The 18,892-nt window shown below is 44.8% G+C and overlaps 1 protein-coding gene across 1 annotated transcript in view; it reads right to left on the minus strand.

Moving 5' to 3' along the window:
* The window catches only part of C6 (complement C6), a 126,857-nt gene that overhangs the window by 56,956 nt on the left and 51,009 nt on the right, over positions 1 to 18,892 (minus strand). The window contains exons 9-12 of the mRNA XM_030193083.1: position 18,202; positions 6,143 to 6,265; positions 4,682 to 4,848; positions 3,892 to 4,117 (exon numbers count right to left, since the gene is read on the minus strand). Coding sequence (XP_030048943.1) covers positions 3,892 to 4,117; positions 4,682 to 4,848; positions 6,143 to 6,265; position 18,202 — 517 coding nt within the window. The remainder of the gene's footprint in view (positions 1 to 3,891; positions 4,118 to 4,681; positions 4,849 to 6,142; positions 6,266 to 18,201; positions 18,203 to 18,892) is intronic.

The following is an 18,892-nucleotide window of genomic DNA, read 5'->3' on the forward strand; positions in this document are numbered from 1 at the left end:
ATGAGCCCAATAGTGGAATTATAAAAGGTACAGAGAAGGGTGACGAACATGATAAAGGAGATGGGATGATTTCCCTATGAGGAAAGGCTAAAGTGGCTAGGGCTCTTCAGCTTGTAGAAAAGACGACTGAGGGAAGATATGATAAAGGTCTATAAAATAATGACAGCAGTAGAATGGGTAGATGTGAATCGGTTGTTTACTCTTTCCAAAAATACTAGGACTAGGGAACATGCAATGAAGCTACAAAGTAGTAAATTTAAAATGAATTGGAGAAAATTTACTTCAATCAATGTGTAATTAAACTCTGGAATTCATTGCCAGAGAATGCAGTATAAGCAGTTAGCTTTGCAAGGTTTAAAAAGGTTTGGATGGTTTCCTACAGGAAAAGTCCATAGACCATTATTAAAATGGACTTGGGAAAAATCTACTGCTTATTTCTAGGATAAGCAGCATAAAATGTTTTGTATTTTTTAGGATCTTGCCAGGTGCTTATGACCTGGATTGGCCTCTGTTGGAAACAGGATGCTGGGCTTGAAGGACCTTCGGTCTGTCCCAGTATGGCAATACTTAGGACCTTATGGGCATTTACACCTTAAACCAAGGCACATTTTTGGCCAATTACAATAGTATTCATAAAGAAAAGTAGGCCTCACACCCATTGGTGAAAGAGGCAGAACTACCTCTAAACCTAATTGAAGATTTGAAATTCACAACTATCCCCCCCTCTGTGCTTCTATGTCATGTGTGCTATAGATCTTCTGGAGTTGTTTTCCTAGGAGATAAAGTCCTTATTTTTCCAGATGTCTCAGGACCAAAGTAAGAAAGGAGAAAACGTTTCTCTTAATGTGTCAGGAGGTCATCTCCTTGGGTGTGAAATTCCAGTTATGCTTTCCTTGTAAATGTATTGTTAATCTGAATAATGCTACCTATCATCTGCAACTTCAAAGTTTTTTAAATAGTAACCCCCCCCCCCCCCACCCCCGGTGCTGGTTTATGTTGGCTTATGGAGTTGGGCTAATGTCCTACCAAACCAGGAATTCTTGTTTTGTATTTTTACTTATCTATAATGCAGCTTCTCCTGCTTATGGAGTTCCTCTACCCCCCCCCCCCCCCCCATTTATTTTGTGGACTACTGTGCCTAATGAATGATTTATGTTTCCTTTTTCTTTATGTGAATTATTTTGTGTAGCGAGATTTCTGTACAAAGTAGATTTGCTTTGTGTTTAATTGAAAAATAAGAGTAAAACAAAATGGTAAAATCTATTTCCATTTACCTTTAAAAAATACCACTAGAAAAACAAGGATGGTGGCTACAACAGAGAAGTTGGAGTTCATATTCTTTTATTATAACCTTGTAAGTATGTGGAAAGAAAGGCCAGATGCAGAGCTTTCCTTCTAAGTTTCCCTGCTGGTGTGACTATTAAGTCTGCTAGTGAGCCATTAGAAGATTTAGCTTGGAGAAAAGACAGTTAATGGGAGATATGATAAAAGTAGTAAATTTAAAGCGAATCGGAGAAAATATTTCTTCACTCAACATGTAATTAAACTTTGGAATTCTTTGCCAGAGAATGTAGTAAAATCAGTTAGCTTATCAGGGTTTAAAAAAAGGTTTGGATAGCTTCCTAAAAGAAAAGTCCATCAGCCATTATTAAAATGGACTTGGGGAAAATCCACTGCATATTTCTAGGATAAGCAGCATAAAATATATTGTATTGTTTTGGGATCTTGCCAAGTACTTGTAATCTGGATTGGCAACTGTTGGAAACAGGATGCAGGGCTTGATGGATCTTTGGTCTGTCCCAGTATGGCAATATTTATGTTCTTATTTGTATGTTTGTACATAGAAATATATTAGCTGCTGAACAGATAACTGTCAATGCCACCTTCCCTTACCCAAAACAGATAACTTTGGCTGTTTAGTAATTTAACTGTTGAAACTTATCCATATGACTACCCTAAATTTGAAAATAAAAGTACATTACCGCCAACTGAATGTGTGCTTCTTAATACTGATGCAATTTGCTGTCAATGAGATTTAAAAGTTAAAAATGGTGAAAGCTAACTAATGTGGAATGGTTTAGTTTGATTGCAGAAGATACTCAAGGGCCCCTTTACTAAGATGTGGTAAGCACTAACACATGCTTACTGCAGCAAAAAAAAAAGTCATACCGCAGGGCATGCCAAGGCATCCTGCAGTACTTTTTGGGCTCATTTTCGAAAGAGAAGGACATCCATCTTTCGACATAAATCGGAAGATGGACGTCCTTCTCCCAGGGACATCCAAATCGGCATAATCGAAACCCGATTTAGGACATCTCCAACTGCACTCCGTCGCAAGGACAGCCAAAGTTCAAGGGGGCGTGTCAGAGGCGTAGCGATGGCGGGACTTGGGCGCTGCCTAACACTTGGACGTCCTAGACCCATAATCGAATAAAAACAAGGACGTCCCTGACGAACACTTGGACGTTTTCACCCGGACATGTTTTTCTTATGACTAAGGCACAAAAAGGTGTCCGAAATAACCAGATGACCACTGGAAAGAATCGGGGATCACCTCCCGTTACTCCCCCAGTGGTCACTAATCCCCTCCCACCCTCAAAAACATATTTAAAAATATTTTGTGCCAGCCTCCATGCCAGCCTAAGATGTCATACTCAGGTCCATGACAGCGCATGCAGGTCCCTGGAGCAATTTTAGTGGGTACTGTAGTGCACTTCAGACAGGTGGACCCAGGCCCACACCCCCCCTACCTGTTACATTTGTGGAGAGAACAGCGAGCTCTCCAAAACCCACCACAAACCCACTGTACACATATATAGGTGCCCCCTTCACCCGTAAGGGCTATGGTAGTGGTGTACAGTTTTGGGGAGTGGGTTTTGCGGGAGGGTTTGGGGGGCTCAGCACACAAGGTAAGGGAGCTATGTTCCTGGGAGCAATTTATGAAGTCCACTGCAGAGCCCCCTAGGTGCCCGGTTGCTGTCCTGGCATGTCAGGGGGACCAGTGCACCACAAATGTTGGCTCATCCCAAGCCCAAATGGCTTGCATTTGGCCGTTTTTGACATGGACGTCTTTGGTTTTTCGAAAATCGCCGAAAATCAGAAAAGTCCATGTCTAGGGACGACCAAATCTAGGGATGTCCAAATTTAAGGATTTGGACGTCTGTGATGGTATTTTCAAAATGAAAGATGGATGTCCACCTTGTTTCGAAAATATGGGTTTTCCCGCCCCTGGATTTTGCCATTTTGCAAGGACGTCCAAATCGCAACTAGGAGTCCCTTTTGAAAATGCCCCTCCACGTCATATGTGTGCACTATCCATATGCTAAAAAATAAAAATTATATTTTTGGTGCAGGGATGTGTCTAGGGGTGTGGGGTGGGGAATGGACACATATAAGCAATTTGGTTAGTGCATCGGCATTTCCATGCGCTAATCGATTAGTGCAGGTTTAACGTGTGAGTCCCCACTGCCCTTATGTGGATTTTCCCCTTGCACTAAGGCCACATTTTGCCGCAGCTTAGTAAAAGGGTCCCTTGGGTATGCAAGGGAGATCAAAGTTGACTATGGAAAAGAAGATTTAATTGATAGCTGAAACTTCGTCTTCAGCAAATGAGTTTGAAATTTATTCTATTTCAGATTTAAATGCATGAGTCAGTGTGTTTTAAAATTGCAATGGAACATATTTAAGCACATTTGTGGGGAAAGCTATATAAAGTTTGTCTAGTGGGTGTTGTACAGCATGGCTATTTATGTATATAGAAAGTATTCCTAAGTACACTTTTTTCATAATAAGAAATGTGTGGGCACATAATTGCTTTTAGATCATCATTACTTATTTGAATCAATTTTATTAGCATACATTTGCCTAAAGATCAGTCTTAATACTTAGTACCTGAAGTGTAATCCGGTGCTCGTTTCTCACAGTTATCTCCATAGGTTCCAGATTGACAGACGCACAGACATTTCATGCCTGATAATACAGGTCTGCCATTATTAGGACAAGGGGCACATCTGCAAGGGTCAAACCTCTCCAGGTACTCAACAAGGGCTCTCTGGAGATTGTGACGCTTTGTCACTGCACAAGGGAAATCCTTCACTAGATCCAGTATTGGGGAGAGCTACAGAAAAAACACAATGAAAGAAATCACTTTATAAAATTTTCTATGGTAGAAGTGAGCAACGTATGTATTTTTGTTTTTATTGATCAAGCATGGAGAGGGAACCATTTTCAAACATGCTTTAACTGAGTAACTATATGTATACTGGTGGAAAATATTTTGAAAATGACCCTCTTAAGGAGAGAAAATCTTTAGTACACAGGCCCTTAGTGTTCACATTGCTGGATGTTTATGAGACATATGCATGTTTAAAACCTGCTGAGGAGAGTAACCTCAAAATTGCTGTTTTCAAAATTGAGGTCTTTCATGCTACATCTATGGTGAAACACATTTTTAAGCTAGGACCTTGTTCGATGTAGGTTTAAACTATGGAAGGTAGTTGAGCTGATTTCCTTTAGCTACTTCCTGTATTTTTGTGTCAGAAAAAAAGTAATGGAAGATGCTCATTGGCATTATTACATTTTAAAGAGATGAAAACAGTTCCATACACATGGGTGTTTATATCTTGTAGCAGTTTTCCTCTTTCCCTAGAGTGTTCTTTGCTAATGTGTACACACACCATACCTCAAAGTCAACCACGATAGGGTTATCCTTTGTTGATTCCAACCAATTTGTGAATACATTACTTTCTGGGAATGCACCATCTCTCTTCCAGGCCAAAGCTGCAACATATTCAGTTCTGCCACCTTTCACCAATGAAATAGACCTTTCGGAAGATTGTAAAAAGGAACCTAGACAAGATTGAAAATGAGATATTTCTAACACAAGCAGTTTTTTTATATATAAACTTGAAAGTTCATTTTTTCCTAACAAAGAGGCTGATTTAGAAACTCATAGGATTTCCCTTTGGTAAATGACCTTTTTCCTGAGGAACAAAAACATAACATAACATTCCATCTGGATTGGCCACCGGTGGAAACAGGATACTGGGCATGATGGACCTTCAGTCTGTCCCAGTAAGTCTACTACTACTACTACTATTTAGCATTTTTAAAGCGCTACAAAGTGTACACAGTGCTGCACAAACATAGAAGAAAGACAGTCCCTGCTCAAAGAGCTTACAATCTAATAGACAAAAAATAAAACAAGCAAATCAATTAATGTGTGGAGGAAAGAGGAGGGTAGGTGGAGGCGAGTGGTTACAAGTGGTTACAAGTCAAAAGCAACGTTAAAGAGGTGGGCTTTCAATCTAGATTTAAAGATAGTCAAGGATGGGGCAAGACGTAGGGGCTCAGGAAGTCTATTCCAGGCGTAGGGTGCAGCGAGACAGAAGGAGTGAAGTCTGGAGTTGGCAGTAGTGGAGAAGGGAACGGATAAGAAGGATTTATCCATGGAACGGAGTGCACGGGAAGGGGTGTAGGGAAGGACGAGTGAGGAGAGATACTCTGGAGCAGCAGAGTGAGTACATTTATAGATTAGTAGAAGAAGTTTGAACAGGATACGAAAATGGATAGGGAGCCAGTCAACGCTTATGTTCTTATTATTCCCACTGTTTTTTTTATTTCAAATCCCTGCTATGTTGACTAGTATCATGCAATCATCCAGTAGAGAAACCATGTTGTAACTTAAAGAGCAACATAAGAGCTTTGCATTAAACATGCTGTTTAATAGACAACTGCATTAAAGCAGCAGAAATATGGTCTGACCTAACCATGCTCAACACAAACCTCGAAGCAGCATTCTCTCTGGATTGTGAGTCTTTGTTTTTATGACCCTTATTTTCTGGTGCATCATTTTTAATGCACAAAAGGGCCTCCAGAACTGGAACAATGGTACAATCTTTAATAAAGTGGACCCCCTCAGGGGTCAACTGCAATAAGTCTTTACAGGTTTTAAAACAAATTGTACCAAGCAACTTGCAATCACTGTTGCCGAGATTCGGTTTATTCTGTGTATTTTTGAACCCTCTCTTTGTTTGCTCTCTGGCATCATTATTAATGCAATTTTAATATAAGGACAGTTCTATAGATTGATTTACATGATTTGTTATTTTATTCGTTTTAAAGTTTGTAAATTCCTTCTTACCTTCATGTTGTTCTGACATTTTATTTGTGGTGCACCTTTCTCTCACTGTTTTTTTCTTTCTGAAAAATACACGCCTGGTTGTTTCTGTTCTGACACACTCTTTTGATTCCTCCTTTGTCAAACCTTTAAAATAAAAAAAAAAAACAACACAAAATTTGCATTAGTTAAGGTTAGTAAAGGGTAAGCATGTGTATTTATTTATTCATTTATTTAAAAAAATGTATTATACGCTCAGTACAAGCAAAAACGGCTTGTACTGTAACAGTTCAAATATAAAATTCTCCTAAATTAATCTAAAACTCACATGTACACAAAGATGTAAAATAGAAAGTAAAAAAAAAAAAAGAACTCAGATTCTACAAATAAACCAAATGCAGAATGAAAAAGCCAGGTTTTAACCCAATGTAATTGTGAGTTCATGAATTTCAGCTGCAAATGATTCTAAAGGTCACTTGTTGGCATGCATCACAAATTATGAGCATCTAAAAAATCTTTTAAAGGGTTTATTGGCTTTTGGTATAGTCTCTATATTAACAATGACTAAGCCACAAAAAAGTGCCCTAAATGACCAGATGACCACTGGAGGAATAAAGGAATGACCCCCTTACTTCCTGACCCCCTCCCACCCCCCCCAAAGATATGTAAGAAACAGTACATACCAACTTCTATGACAGCCCTCAGATATTATAGCCATTTCTATTAGAGCAGCATGCAGGGCCCTGTTGTAGCCTAGTGGTTGGTGCAGTGTATTGTGGAGAAGTGAATCTAGGTCAATAATTCACTTCTAACTGTTACCCTTGTGGTGGAAAGTGTGAGCCCTCTAAACCTCACCTAAAACCTACTGTAACAATATATATAGGTGTCGCCTGTAGGCATAAGGGCTATTGTAGTGGTGTATAGTTGGGTACAGTAGGCTTTTGGTGGGTTTTGGAAGGCTCACTATACAATATAAGGGAGCAACGGTGAGATGTCTACCTGGGAGCTTAGGGTAATCACAACTGTCCCAGATATCTGTTGGCAGCATTGGTATAGGACTATACAGAGATTGTGAACCCCCAGGAGACAAAAGGCTACAAAGTGCAATGGTGAAATAGATGGGCAGTCACATGTCTCTCAGACAGATTCCTTGGATATCCCCTCAGCACCTGAGGTGTTGGGGTGTCCCCAGGACCTGGCAGGGGAATATCTGGCCCAAGGTCTCGTCTCAGGAAAGGCTCCACTCACATATACCCTACATATTTCTCCCCCCCCCCCCCCCCAGTGTGAAACCTGGTAGCAGCTTCCATATACCTTACACCTGTGTCAGGTGCAGAAGTGGACAACCTAGGTTCAAATGTTATTGCTAGCTGTGGCAGCTCATTACGCATTCCCTATCACTGTTTTTCTAGCTATTGGAGGCATGACATAATGGTTTGATGTGTGCTGTGGGATCCTGGGGATGTCAGTTTCAAACCCTACTGGGTCTTCTTGTGATGCAGGGCATATTGGATCCCTCTCAATTGGGCAGCCCTCTGGTTGAGCACTTGACATAAAGAGAAGCTGGTCTGAATGTGTACACTGAGGGCCCTTTGGACACCTCTCTTACACCCTCCCCTCATTCTACAGTCTCTTCCAGGGCTTGCCTAGTAATGTTTAAACCACTGCAGTTTTCAGCCTTGCATATCAGGGAATGTACATATATTTCACACAGTGGAGGCAGAGATCTTTGTATGCAAATAACTATGAACACTGTATTTGTGACAAAAGTAAAACACCAAACTATGTAACAAAAATGAGGTCTATGGCCTTCATTCTTGCTGACGCCACTCCTCATGGCGTATCCTCAGCTCAGTGAGGATGTGCCCCAGTATGCTGCATAGGCCTCCCAGTTCCTGCTGCATGTCTCTGCACAGGCCTGTGACTTGCAGAAGAAGCTGGCCTAGATTGGCTGTAAGGGTGGGCTTGGCGAGAGGTGTAGCAGCTGTTTCCTGTGGGGAGCTCAGCTACAACAATGGGCTGCTTTCCTGCCTGGGTGGGGGGGGGGGGGGGGAGGGGCTCTTCCTTCACTGTTTCTTCACTTTCCAGTGGGGTGGGATGTCCCTCCAAGGGTCCTCTTCCTACTCCTAGTGGACATCCCCCTGCTAGGTTGACCCTGTCATAAGGTGAGGGGCACCTCCCAGGGGCCAGTACCACCTCCTCCCAGGCCCTCTCTGCTGCAGGCTGGTCTGGGGCTGACTGCTCTGGGGCAGGCTGTGCATGAGCTAGAGGGTGATCTGTGTGTTTAAAAGGTTGACAATTGGGATTGACACATCCTACATGGCATTCATAGTGATCTAGCTTGCTCTCGGCAGGCAGCAGGCAGGGACAGGGACAGCTCGGGGATGCTGGTTGTTATCCGGGGGGGGGGGGGGGGGGAGAACCCCGAAGCCACTGATGTGATATCTGTTTGCCCACTAAGAGGGTTGTCTCCCTAAGGCCATGCAAGATGGGTCCTGTCCCTGCTGGAGGGCCCTAAGTGACCAGGCACTGGCTGAGAGGTAGTATGCCTCTACGCTGTTGCATGGCTGGGGCTATTATTCCAGCTCTTGTCAGGGATGTGGGTGTGTTTATGTCCCCATGCCTATGTTGTCTACAGCAGGCTGAGAAATGGCAAAGGGAGTCTGTTTGTTTGTTTGATCCATCCATCCTTCTGGCCACCTCTGCTGGTTCCCTCCCTGAGAAAAGCAGTGTACAAACTGCAAGTTGGGAATCTGGAGGACCAGAAGAAGCATGAGTCCGGGCAGGAATCAGGGAGGGGGGGGGGGAAGGGGCAGGAATTGGGTAGGCTGATAACCATTCTGAAGCTTAGCAAATGCCCCTTGCTCAGGCATTGAAAGTGAAAATGATGCAATGCCAAGTTATGAAGGCACATTCTATGCAGAGTAGATATAATCAGGAACTGACACATGAAATGAAACTGAAGCTCTGGTCTGGATTGTACCTAACACAGCTGCTAAAAATTTCAAATTCAGTCAAGAGATAGTAGCAGCACATTCATTTCTACCTATTGTTAGTCATGCAACATGGAAGCTTTAATAATTTAATAATTTATACAGCCATAATTTAATGGCTTCATTCATTTCTATATGTATTGAGTAATGTCTACAACTAATGCTTAAATGATATATAAGGACAGAATCAATCCAGTTTAAGTATGCATAGCGGTGGAAATATTTGTCAAGAGAAATCTTACCTGCTCTGATTATTAATCAATTACAATAGATCAGAGGTTTAGTTGCTGAAACATGCAGCCAGATGCAGTTTTTAGAGAGACTGACCGAGGCCTCTTTTAATGTATTTATTTCATGTATTTATTGATGTTATTTCATTGTTTTAACAATAATTAATATGAAATTTGTTCCTTTAGATAGCTGGGGGGGACCTCCCTCCGCAGATACCTTGGGGGGACCCCCCATTTCACAGATAACTCTGGGCAGGGGGACCTTTACCCCTCCCACTCTTTTATGACTGTTGGGCTATTTTCGTGCTCACTCAAAAAAAAAATTTGCACGCAGCAGATCGCTCCTTAGAGGGAACAGTGGCTGGTGAGTGGGCTGGTCTTCTTCTGTCCCCCAAACCTACCATAACATGCCTCTTTTCTGTCTGCTGTCTTGATTTCTTGAAAATGGCTGCCAACACTTCAAGTCAGCCATTTTCAAGAACTGGCAACAGTGGGCAGGTCAACTGCAGCGCGGAGGGAGGGGACTGGAAAAAAGGTGGATGGAGTGGGGGTGCAGGGAGGGAGGGGGGGGCTGGAAAAAAGATTGTTGATGGGGATGTACATGAAGGGGGATGAGAAAAGGGGGAAACACAGCATGTGGATAGAAGGGGATGGAAAGGAGAGGTGAGGGGGGACATGCTACTCATGGATGGGAGGGAAAGGAAAGTGGGACATTCTGCTCATGGATGTTTACTTTTTTGGAAATGTACATCTTTTCTAATTCTGTATTGAGCAGTGCACAGAAGAAAATGAATTCTGTTACTTTTACCAGTATTTTCATTGCTTATAGAATCTGGCGTTCTTGGGGGGTCAAAGTGACTGTGTGGCAGGGTGTGGTGTGGTGTAATAGGGGCAGGGCTGGGGTAGGGCTGGCGGAGAGCCAGGGCCCAAGAGCAGTATGGCATTTTATTTTTTGTGTCCCCTTTTTTGTCTCTGCAAGTATGGTAACTCTAATCTTATGGTACTGGCACCGACTCAAGTCTCTGTGTATACTGAATCTCCTACAAAACAAAAATTAGTAGAGACAGGGTTCCAGTGATGGGTCTTCTTGCATCACATACATAATTTTTTTTAATGACATGTGCAATGCTCCTCACATAGCTTGTGACAGATGGCTATAGCCAGATGAGGGGGTGGGGTAGGGTGGGGTGCGGTGCTGAGGGAATGGATATGCAGTACACAGGCACAGGTGCTGTGTGAGCTGAGGTGGCCATAGGGACAGAGATGGCATGGTGGCCTTTCTGTGGAGCAAGTGCACAGGTGATGGGAAGTGGGGTAAACCAGATGTGCCTTGGGGTGGGGTTCAGTGTACTTTAGTGAGGTGCTGCCAACATTGCCATCAGTATGTAGCCACTGCATGCTGGAGTGTGTGTGGGGGAGGGGGTCCAGGTATATACAGCCTCTCATTTCTGTATTGAAGGGGTAGTGGAGTGGACCCCCATTATTACTTGTCATTGGATATTCTGGACATTCTGATGTCACATGTTTTTTTTTATTCATTGTAATGAAAATTCCAATAACTTGTATTGCAACAACAAAGGGACCTCACTGTATGTGACCCAGCATAGGTATGGTGCTGGCACATGAGTGATGCTATGATCCCAGGGGGCAATGCTTCACACTCACCTTGCCAGGCTGCCTCTAATGGATCTCCATGCCCTCATGGAGACATCGAGGGGCATAATCGAACAGAAACGCCTATCTCCATGGGCGTTTATCTCCGAGAACGGGTCCGTGAAGGGGCGGACCCAAGCGTAGTTTCGAAAAAATTAGACGTCCATGTTTTATTCGCCAAGTTATGAGCTGGGCGTTTTTGCTTTTCAGCGATAATGGACAATGAAATCGCCCAGCTCAAAAACGAATAAATCCAAGGCATTTGTTCGTGGGAGGGGCCAGGAGTCGTAGTGCACTGGTCCCCCTAACATGCCAGGACACCAACCGGGCACCCTAGGGGGCACTTTTACAAAAACAGAACAAAAGGTAAAAGAGCTCCCAGGTGCATAGCACCCTTCCCTTGTGTGTAGAGCCCCCCAAATCCCCCTCAAAACCCACTGCTCACAAGTCTACACCATTACTATAGCCCTAAGGAGTGAAGGGGGGCACCTACATGTGGGTACAGTGGGTTCGGGGGGGGGGGGGGTTGGACGACTAAGCATTAAGCAGCACAATTGTAACAGGTAGGGGGGGGATGGGCCTGGGTCCACCTGCCTGAAGTCCACTGCACCCCCTAACAACTGCTCCAGGGACCTGCATACTGCTGCCAGGGAGGTGGGTATGACATTTGAGGGTCAAAATAAAAAGTTGTGAAACATCATTTTTTGAGGTGGGAGGGGGTTTATGACCACTGGGGGAGTCAGGGGAGGTCATCCCCGATTCCCTCCAGTGGTCATCTGGTCATTTAGGGCACTTTTTGGGGCCTTATTCGTGAAAAAAACAGGGTCCAGGAAAAGTGCCCTAAATTCTAGCTAAAAACGCAAACTTTTGTCCCATTATCTGTGAAATGCGCCCATCTCTGTTCGGCAGATAACCACGCCCCAGTTCCGCCTTCGCCACACCTCTGACACGCCCCCATAAACTTTGTCCGCATCCGCCACGGAGTGCAGTTGAAAACGCCCAAAAATCGGCTTTCGATTATACCGCTTTATTCGTTTTTGTGAGATAAACGTCCATCTCCCGATTTAGGTCGGAACTTGGGCGTTTTTCTCGTTCGATTATAAGCTGGATTGTGGGGTGGAAGGTGGTGTTGGTGCTTAAAACTTCCTCAGGCATAGGAGGACCAGGAGCTCTATCTCTGGCACAGTAAATTTAGGCTTCCCCCTTAAGAGACATGACTGGTCACACTGAGGAATGTTCCTCCACATGCAGGAGGTTTATATGCACGTTGTACACATGGAGGGAACGTGCTGCTGTTACTTCTGACATTTTCATGACACCGGGATCAGTACTGCCATTGCACATTTTGCGTAGTGTATTTCCAATTGGCAGAAATGTTTATCTCAAAAGGTCTATGACGTTTGCAGTGTATCCTCTTTCTAAACGTTTATATTGTGTACTTTCAAACATTGGAACATGTTTATTTATTTCTTCCATCATAGACTGACATTTTAAAACATTTTCTGGTAAACTTTTTTTCGCCATTTGGACATCATATCGAAAATGACCCTCCACATATCTTGTGTGCACTTTTAATTTGTTGTGAGTATTTTTTAATATTGAATTACTTTTTTTTCATTCACAATCTTGATAGAGGCTTCCTTTGTTTCCACTTTGCTTTTATAAATAAGGCACATCATCCTCCAAATTCTATAAATGGCGCTTAAAATTGAGCGCGTGCCCAAGTTGCTCATGTAATTTAATTGAATAATGAGCCTAACTGGAACCAATAATTGGCTGCTAACAATTATTAGCGCTAATTGGCAGCAATTTGCATTTACACATGTATCTTCCTAGTTAATTTATATAAACAGATGTGCATATAGGTTTTTATGCGTGGATCCAAGAAGGGGTGTGGCCATGGGAAGGACATGGGCGGGTCAGGGTCAATTCTAGAATTTGCAGGCATTGTTAAAGAACAGTGTTTCCCCAAGTCAGTCCTGGAGTACCCTCTTGCCAGTCAGGTTTTCAGGATATCCACGATGAATATGCATGAGATTGATTTGCATATACTGCTTCCATTGTATGCAAATCTCTCATACATATTCATTGTTAACTAACACTTCTGGTCACAACACCCTATTTATCAGTTAATTCAATTAATTATCTCAATTATAACCTAAATATTACAAAAACTATACTCAACCTTAACTAGTACATCAAAACCGTACCTTTATTAACATTCAACATAAAAAATCAACATGAAAAATAACATTCAACATAAAAAATCAACATGACTGAGTGGATAATGTGAGATTACAACACCGTTGTGGGAGGTATCCAACAGAAGGATTATTTTGGAGTGCAACAGATTGCGTTTGAAGAGACTGCACCCTCCTAAGGAGATTGATACTGTTTGGATTGATGACAGTGGTTTTTTATCAACGAACAAAAGAATTGACATTTATTCATAGATGAACTTTACAGTGTCTTTTTGGGAATGCAAATAAGATAAGTAAAAGACTACATTTATTATATGCAAAGTTCAAGGAGGTATGCTTGGTAATTACGGACATCTGTTATAGTTGATAATTAACCTACTTCGGTGGGTAAAATTGAATCTCCATTACCAATTTGATTTTTCATGTTGATTTTTTATGTTGAATGTTAATAAAGGTACGGTTTTGATGTACTAGTTAAGGTTGAGTATAGTTTTTGTAATATTTAGGTTATAATAATACATATTCATTGTGGATATCCTGAAAATCTGACTGGCAAGGGGGTATTCCAGGACTGACTTGAGAAACACTGTTAAAAAATATGGCAGATTTGCACCTAACTCAGGCCTGAGGATTTACACTGGGTTTCAGTTGGTGTAAATCCTCACACTCCGAATTACAATAGAGATGTAAGACCAAAGTTCAATGATGAAAAAACAAAAAGGTCTCATTAAACAACAGTAAACACTATTTTATTTTTTTATATATATAAGGAAAGCACCTCAGAAACCACCAGTCTCATTCATTGGTCCAAAAACCCTTTTTATTTACATTTTTATTGATAAATGAGAGCTACTTTTTTGATTGAAAGGAAAGTGACTGAAGAAAAGTTAAATCAATAAAAAATTAAATAAAAAGGGTTTTTGGACCAATGAATGAGACAACCACAATTGACGCTGATAAATGAGCCATCTGCATAACATTAACAGCGGTGGTTTCTGAGGTTTACTGTTGTTTAGTGAGACCTTTTTGTAAATCCTCACACCCAAAACTGGGTGCAGATCCTGGTGAATAAGCGCTATTCTATAAATGGTGCCCAACTCAGAGTGCCGTTTATAGAATAGCATTTGGTGCTCATTTTTTTGGGCACCCAAATTTGGCCACCATCTACTGAATTTAGCCCCATATGTGTCTATATGCCTTATTAGCCTTTGTTATAAATTACAGTCCATGGGCCAGATACAGTAAATGGCACTCAAAATTCGGTGCCGAAAAAAATTGATGCTGAGCGGTATTCTATATTGGACGTTCTGGGATTAGCGCCCTTTATAGAACAGCTCGTAGCACCGGGATCCACACCCAAAGGAGTTTTACGCCTGAATTCAGGTGTAAATCCTGGCACGCAAGTTGTGCATGGATCCACACTATTTGATAGCATTGCACACATTGTAAGGAAATGCCCCTGAACCACCCATGCTCTTACCATCTAATCTAATCTAATCCAGCATTTGTTAACCACTAATTTCTCTGTGGGTCCAAAGCGGTGCACAAATATCTATATAATAATTTGTAACTCTGCTTCCCTGGATTCCTGGCTGGCTGGGTTCGTAACAGCATGCTGACGTCAGCTCATCTCCAGCGTTCCCTTTCCTCTCAGTGTCCCACCCTCGTGTAAAGACGAAATGACGTCAGAGGAGGGCGGGACACTGAGAGAAAAGGCAAGGGAAGGATGGAGGTGACGCAAGCCCAGCCTGCCACTGCTGCGACCTCAGGTAACATGAAAGGCATAAAGGCAGGGTGACAGGAAGGACAGAGTCACTGGCCATGGATGGGAGAGGAGAATCGCTGGACATGGATGGGATGGGAGGGCAGGGCAGAGGAGAATCGTTGGACATGGATGGGATGGGAGGGCAGGGCAGAGGCGAATTAATGGACATGGATGGGATGGGAGGCGAGGGGAGAATCGCGGGACATGGATGACAGGGCAGGGCACAGTACAATTGCTAGACATGGAGGAGAGGACAGAATAGCGGGACACCAAGGGGAGGGCAGGGCAGGTCAGAGGAGAATCGCTGGACATGGATGGGATGGGAGGGGATGGGAAGGGAAGGAAGGGAAGAATCGCTGGACATGGAGGGCAGGGCAGGGGACAGACAATAGCCTTACTAGTGCCCGTTTCATTTTTTAGCGAAACGGGCTTTTTTGCTTGTATATTATAATGCATTCAGATTACAAAATGCAAAGATGCATTATACTACATACAAGCTGAAATATACAAATAAAAATCTTACAAAATAATTACAAATGCATAACATCTCTTAGTTCGAATTAGAAACTGGAGTGGAGGAGTGGCCTAGTGGTTAGGGTGGTGGATTTTGGTCCTGAGGAACTGAGTTCAATTCCCACTTCAGGCACAGGCAGCTCTTTGTGACTCTGGGCAAGTCACTTAACCCTCCATTGCCACATTGAGCCTGCCATGAGTGGAAAAGCACAGGGCAGGGCCGTGCTGACCCGGTAAGCAAGGTAAGCATGGCAGGGGGGCGCTTCCCTCGGGGGGGGGGGGGGGGGGCGCCGCCGCCGCCGCCGCCGCCGCACCATGCTCACCTCGCTCGCCCTCCCTTTTCTTTTTTTTTCTTTTTAAATTTACCTCCGTGGCGGCGGTTCCGGCAGCGCAGCGTCAGGGAAGGAGGCGGCGCTCCCGACGTCTAGCCTTCCCTTCGCTGTGTTCCGCCTTCTTCTGACGTCAAGGATGACGTCAGAAGAAGGCGGAACACAGCGAAGGGAAGGCTAGACGTCGGGAGCGCCGCCTCCTTCCCTGACGCTGCGCTGCCGGAACCGCCACGGAGGTAAATTTAAAAAGAAAAAAGAAAAGAAAAGGGATGTTGGGGGGGGGGGGGGGAGAGAAGAGGGTGGGCAGCCGCAGTTGAACAATGGGAGCGGGAGGGCAGAGGAGAAACGACTACTACTACTTAGCATGGATGCGAAGGGGGGGGGGAGAAGAGGGCGGGCCAGGCTGGGACATGGGAGAGAGAGGAGCATGGATGCGAGGGGGGGGTCATGGAAGGGACAGAGGGGAATTGCTGGAAAAGGATGAATGGAGGGGGCAGGGGACAGGGGAGCATGGATGGGCATGGATTGGGAGGGCAGGGCTCAGGGAGAGAGGGGAATTGCTGGAAAGGGATGAATGGAGGGGGCAGGGGACAGGGGAGCATGGATGGGCATGGATTGGGAGGGCAGGGCTCAGGGAGAGAGGGGAATTGCTGGAAAGGGATGAATGGAGGGGGCAGGGGACAGGGGAGCATGGATGGGCATGGATTGGGAGGGCAGGGCTCAGGGAGAGAGGGGAATTGCTGGAAAGGGATGAATGGAGGGGGCAGGGGACAGAGAAGCATGGATGGGCATGGATTGAGATGGCAGGGCTCAGGGAGAGAGGGGAATTGCTGGAAAGGGATGAATGGAGGGGGCAGGGGACAGAGGAGCATGGATGGGCATGGATTGAGATGGCAGGGCTCAGGGAGAGAGGGGAATTGCTGGAAAGGGATGAATGGAGGGGGCAGGGGACAGGGGAGCATGGATGGGCATGGATTGGGAGGGCAGGGCTCAGGGAGAGAGGGGAATTGCTGGAAAGGGATGAATGGAGGGGGCAGGGGACAGGGGAGCATGGATGGGCATGGATTGGGAGGGCAGGGCTCAGGGAGAGAGGGGAATTGCTGGAAAGGGATGAATGGAGGGGGCAGGGGACAGAGAAGCATGGATGGGCATGGATTGAGATGGCAGGGCTCAGGGAGAGAGGGGAATTGCTGGAAAGGGATGAATGGAGGGGGCAGGGGACAGAGGAGCATGGATGGGCATGGATTGAGATGGCAGGGCTCAGGGAGAGAGGGGAATTGCTGGAAAGGGATGAATGGAGGGGGCAGGGGACAGGGGAGCATGGATGGGCATGGATTGGGAGGGCAGGGCTCAGGGAGAGAGGAGAATTGCTGGAAAGGGATGAATGGAGGGGGCAGGGGACAGAGGAGCATGGATGGGCATGGATTGAGATGGCAGGGCTCAGGGAGAGAGGGGAATTGCTGGAAAGGGATGAATGGAGGGGGCAGGGGACAGAGGAGCATGGATGGGCATGGATTGAGATGGCAGGGCTCAAGGAGAGAGGGGAATTGCTGGAAAGGGATGAATGGAGGGGCAGGGGACAGAGGAGCATGGATGGGCATGGATTGAGATGGCAGGGCTCAGGGAGAGAGGGGAATTGCTGGAAAGGGATGAATGGAGGGGCAGGGGACAGAGGAGCATGGATGGGCATGGATTGAGATGGCAGGGCTCAGGGAGAGAGGGGAATTGCTGGAAAGGGATGAATGGAGGGGCAGGGGACAGAGGAGCATGGATGGGCATGGATTGAGATGGCAGGGCTCAGGGAGAGAGGGGAACTGCTGGAAAGGGATGAATGGAGGGGGCAGGGGACAGAAGAGCATGGATGAGCATGGATTGAGATGGCAGGGCTCAGGGAGAGAGGGGAATTGCTGGAAAGGGATGAATGGAGGGGGCAGGGGACAGAGGAGCATGGATGGGCATGGATTGGGAGGGCAGGGCTCAGGGAGAGAGGAGAAAAACTGCACATGGATGAAGAAAATAGGCAGAAGCTGAGGACCAGAAATGAAGAAGAAAGGAGGAAAGGAAAGGAAGCCCTGGAAACGGAGTTAAGAGGACAGATAGCAGCAGAATCAGATACTGGGCCAGCATGATCAGAAAAAGAAAGTCACCAGACAACAAAGGTAGAAAAAAAATCATTTTATTTTCATTTTAGTGTTTGGAATATGTCCACTTTGAGAATTTACATCTGCTATCTTATTTTGCAATGTATAGCAATTTCTTTCTAAGAATATTGCTGACAATTCCTGTCAGTGTGGCAAGTGGTGAGCGATCATTTTCAAGGGGGGGGGGGCGCCGCCGCCGCCAACTGATAGTCTGCAGGGGGGGCGCCAACTGATAGGCTGCAGGGGGGCGCCAGAGACCCTAGGCACGGCCCTGGCACAGGGTACAAATGTAACAAAAAAAAAACTAGGGGTCCTTTTACTAAGGCACGCTGAAAAATGGCCTGCACTAGTGTAGGCACATGATTTGGATGCGTGCAGATCCATTTTTCAGCGTGCCTGCAAAGAAAGCCTTTTTTTTGCCGAAAATGGATGTGCGGCAAAATTAAAATTGGCGCGTCCATTTTGGGTCTGAGATGTTACCGCCAACCACTCACTTGGCAGTAAGGTCTCACACGCTAACCAGGCTGTAATCATCAGCGTGTGTACAATGCCTATTACTGACTGATTACCGCCGTGCACCAGAAAATAAAAAATATTTTCCAGCTCGCGTAGCGGGCGCAAGTAAAAAACTGAAATTACCCCCTGGGTCACACAGTAGCCAGGCGGTAGTTCAAAATTGACGCACTTTGGATGCATGTAGGCACCTACGCAGCTTAGTAAAAGGACTTCCAAATGTTCATAAATACATAAGTACATAAGTATTGCCATACTGGGACAGACCAAAGGTCCATCAAGCCCAGCATCCTGTTTCCAACAGTGGCCAATCCAGGTCACAAATACCTGACAAGATCCCCAAAAAGTACAAAACATTTTATGCTGCTTATCCCAGAAATACTGGATTTTCCCCAAGTCCAATTTAATAATGGTCTAAGGACTTTTCCTTTTGAAA

The sequence above is a fragment of the Microcaecilia unicolor genome, chromosome 2 (genome assembly GCF_901765095.1).
Source record: "Microcaecilia unicolor chromosome 2, aMicUni1.1, whole genome shotgun sequence".
In the NCBI taxonomy this organism is placed as follows: domain Eukaryota; kingdom Metazoa; phylum Chordata; class Amphibia; order Gymnophiona; family Siphonopidae; genus Microcaecilia; species Microcaecilia unicolor.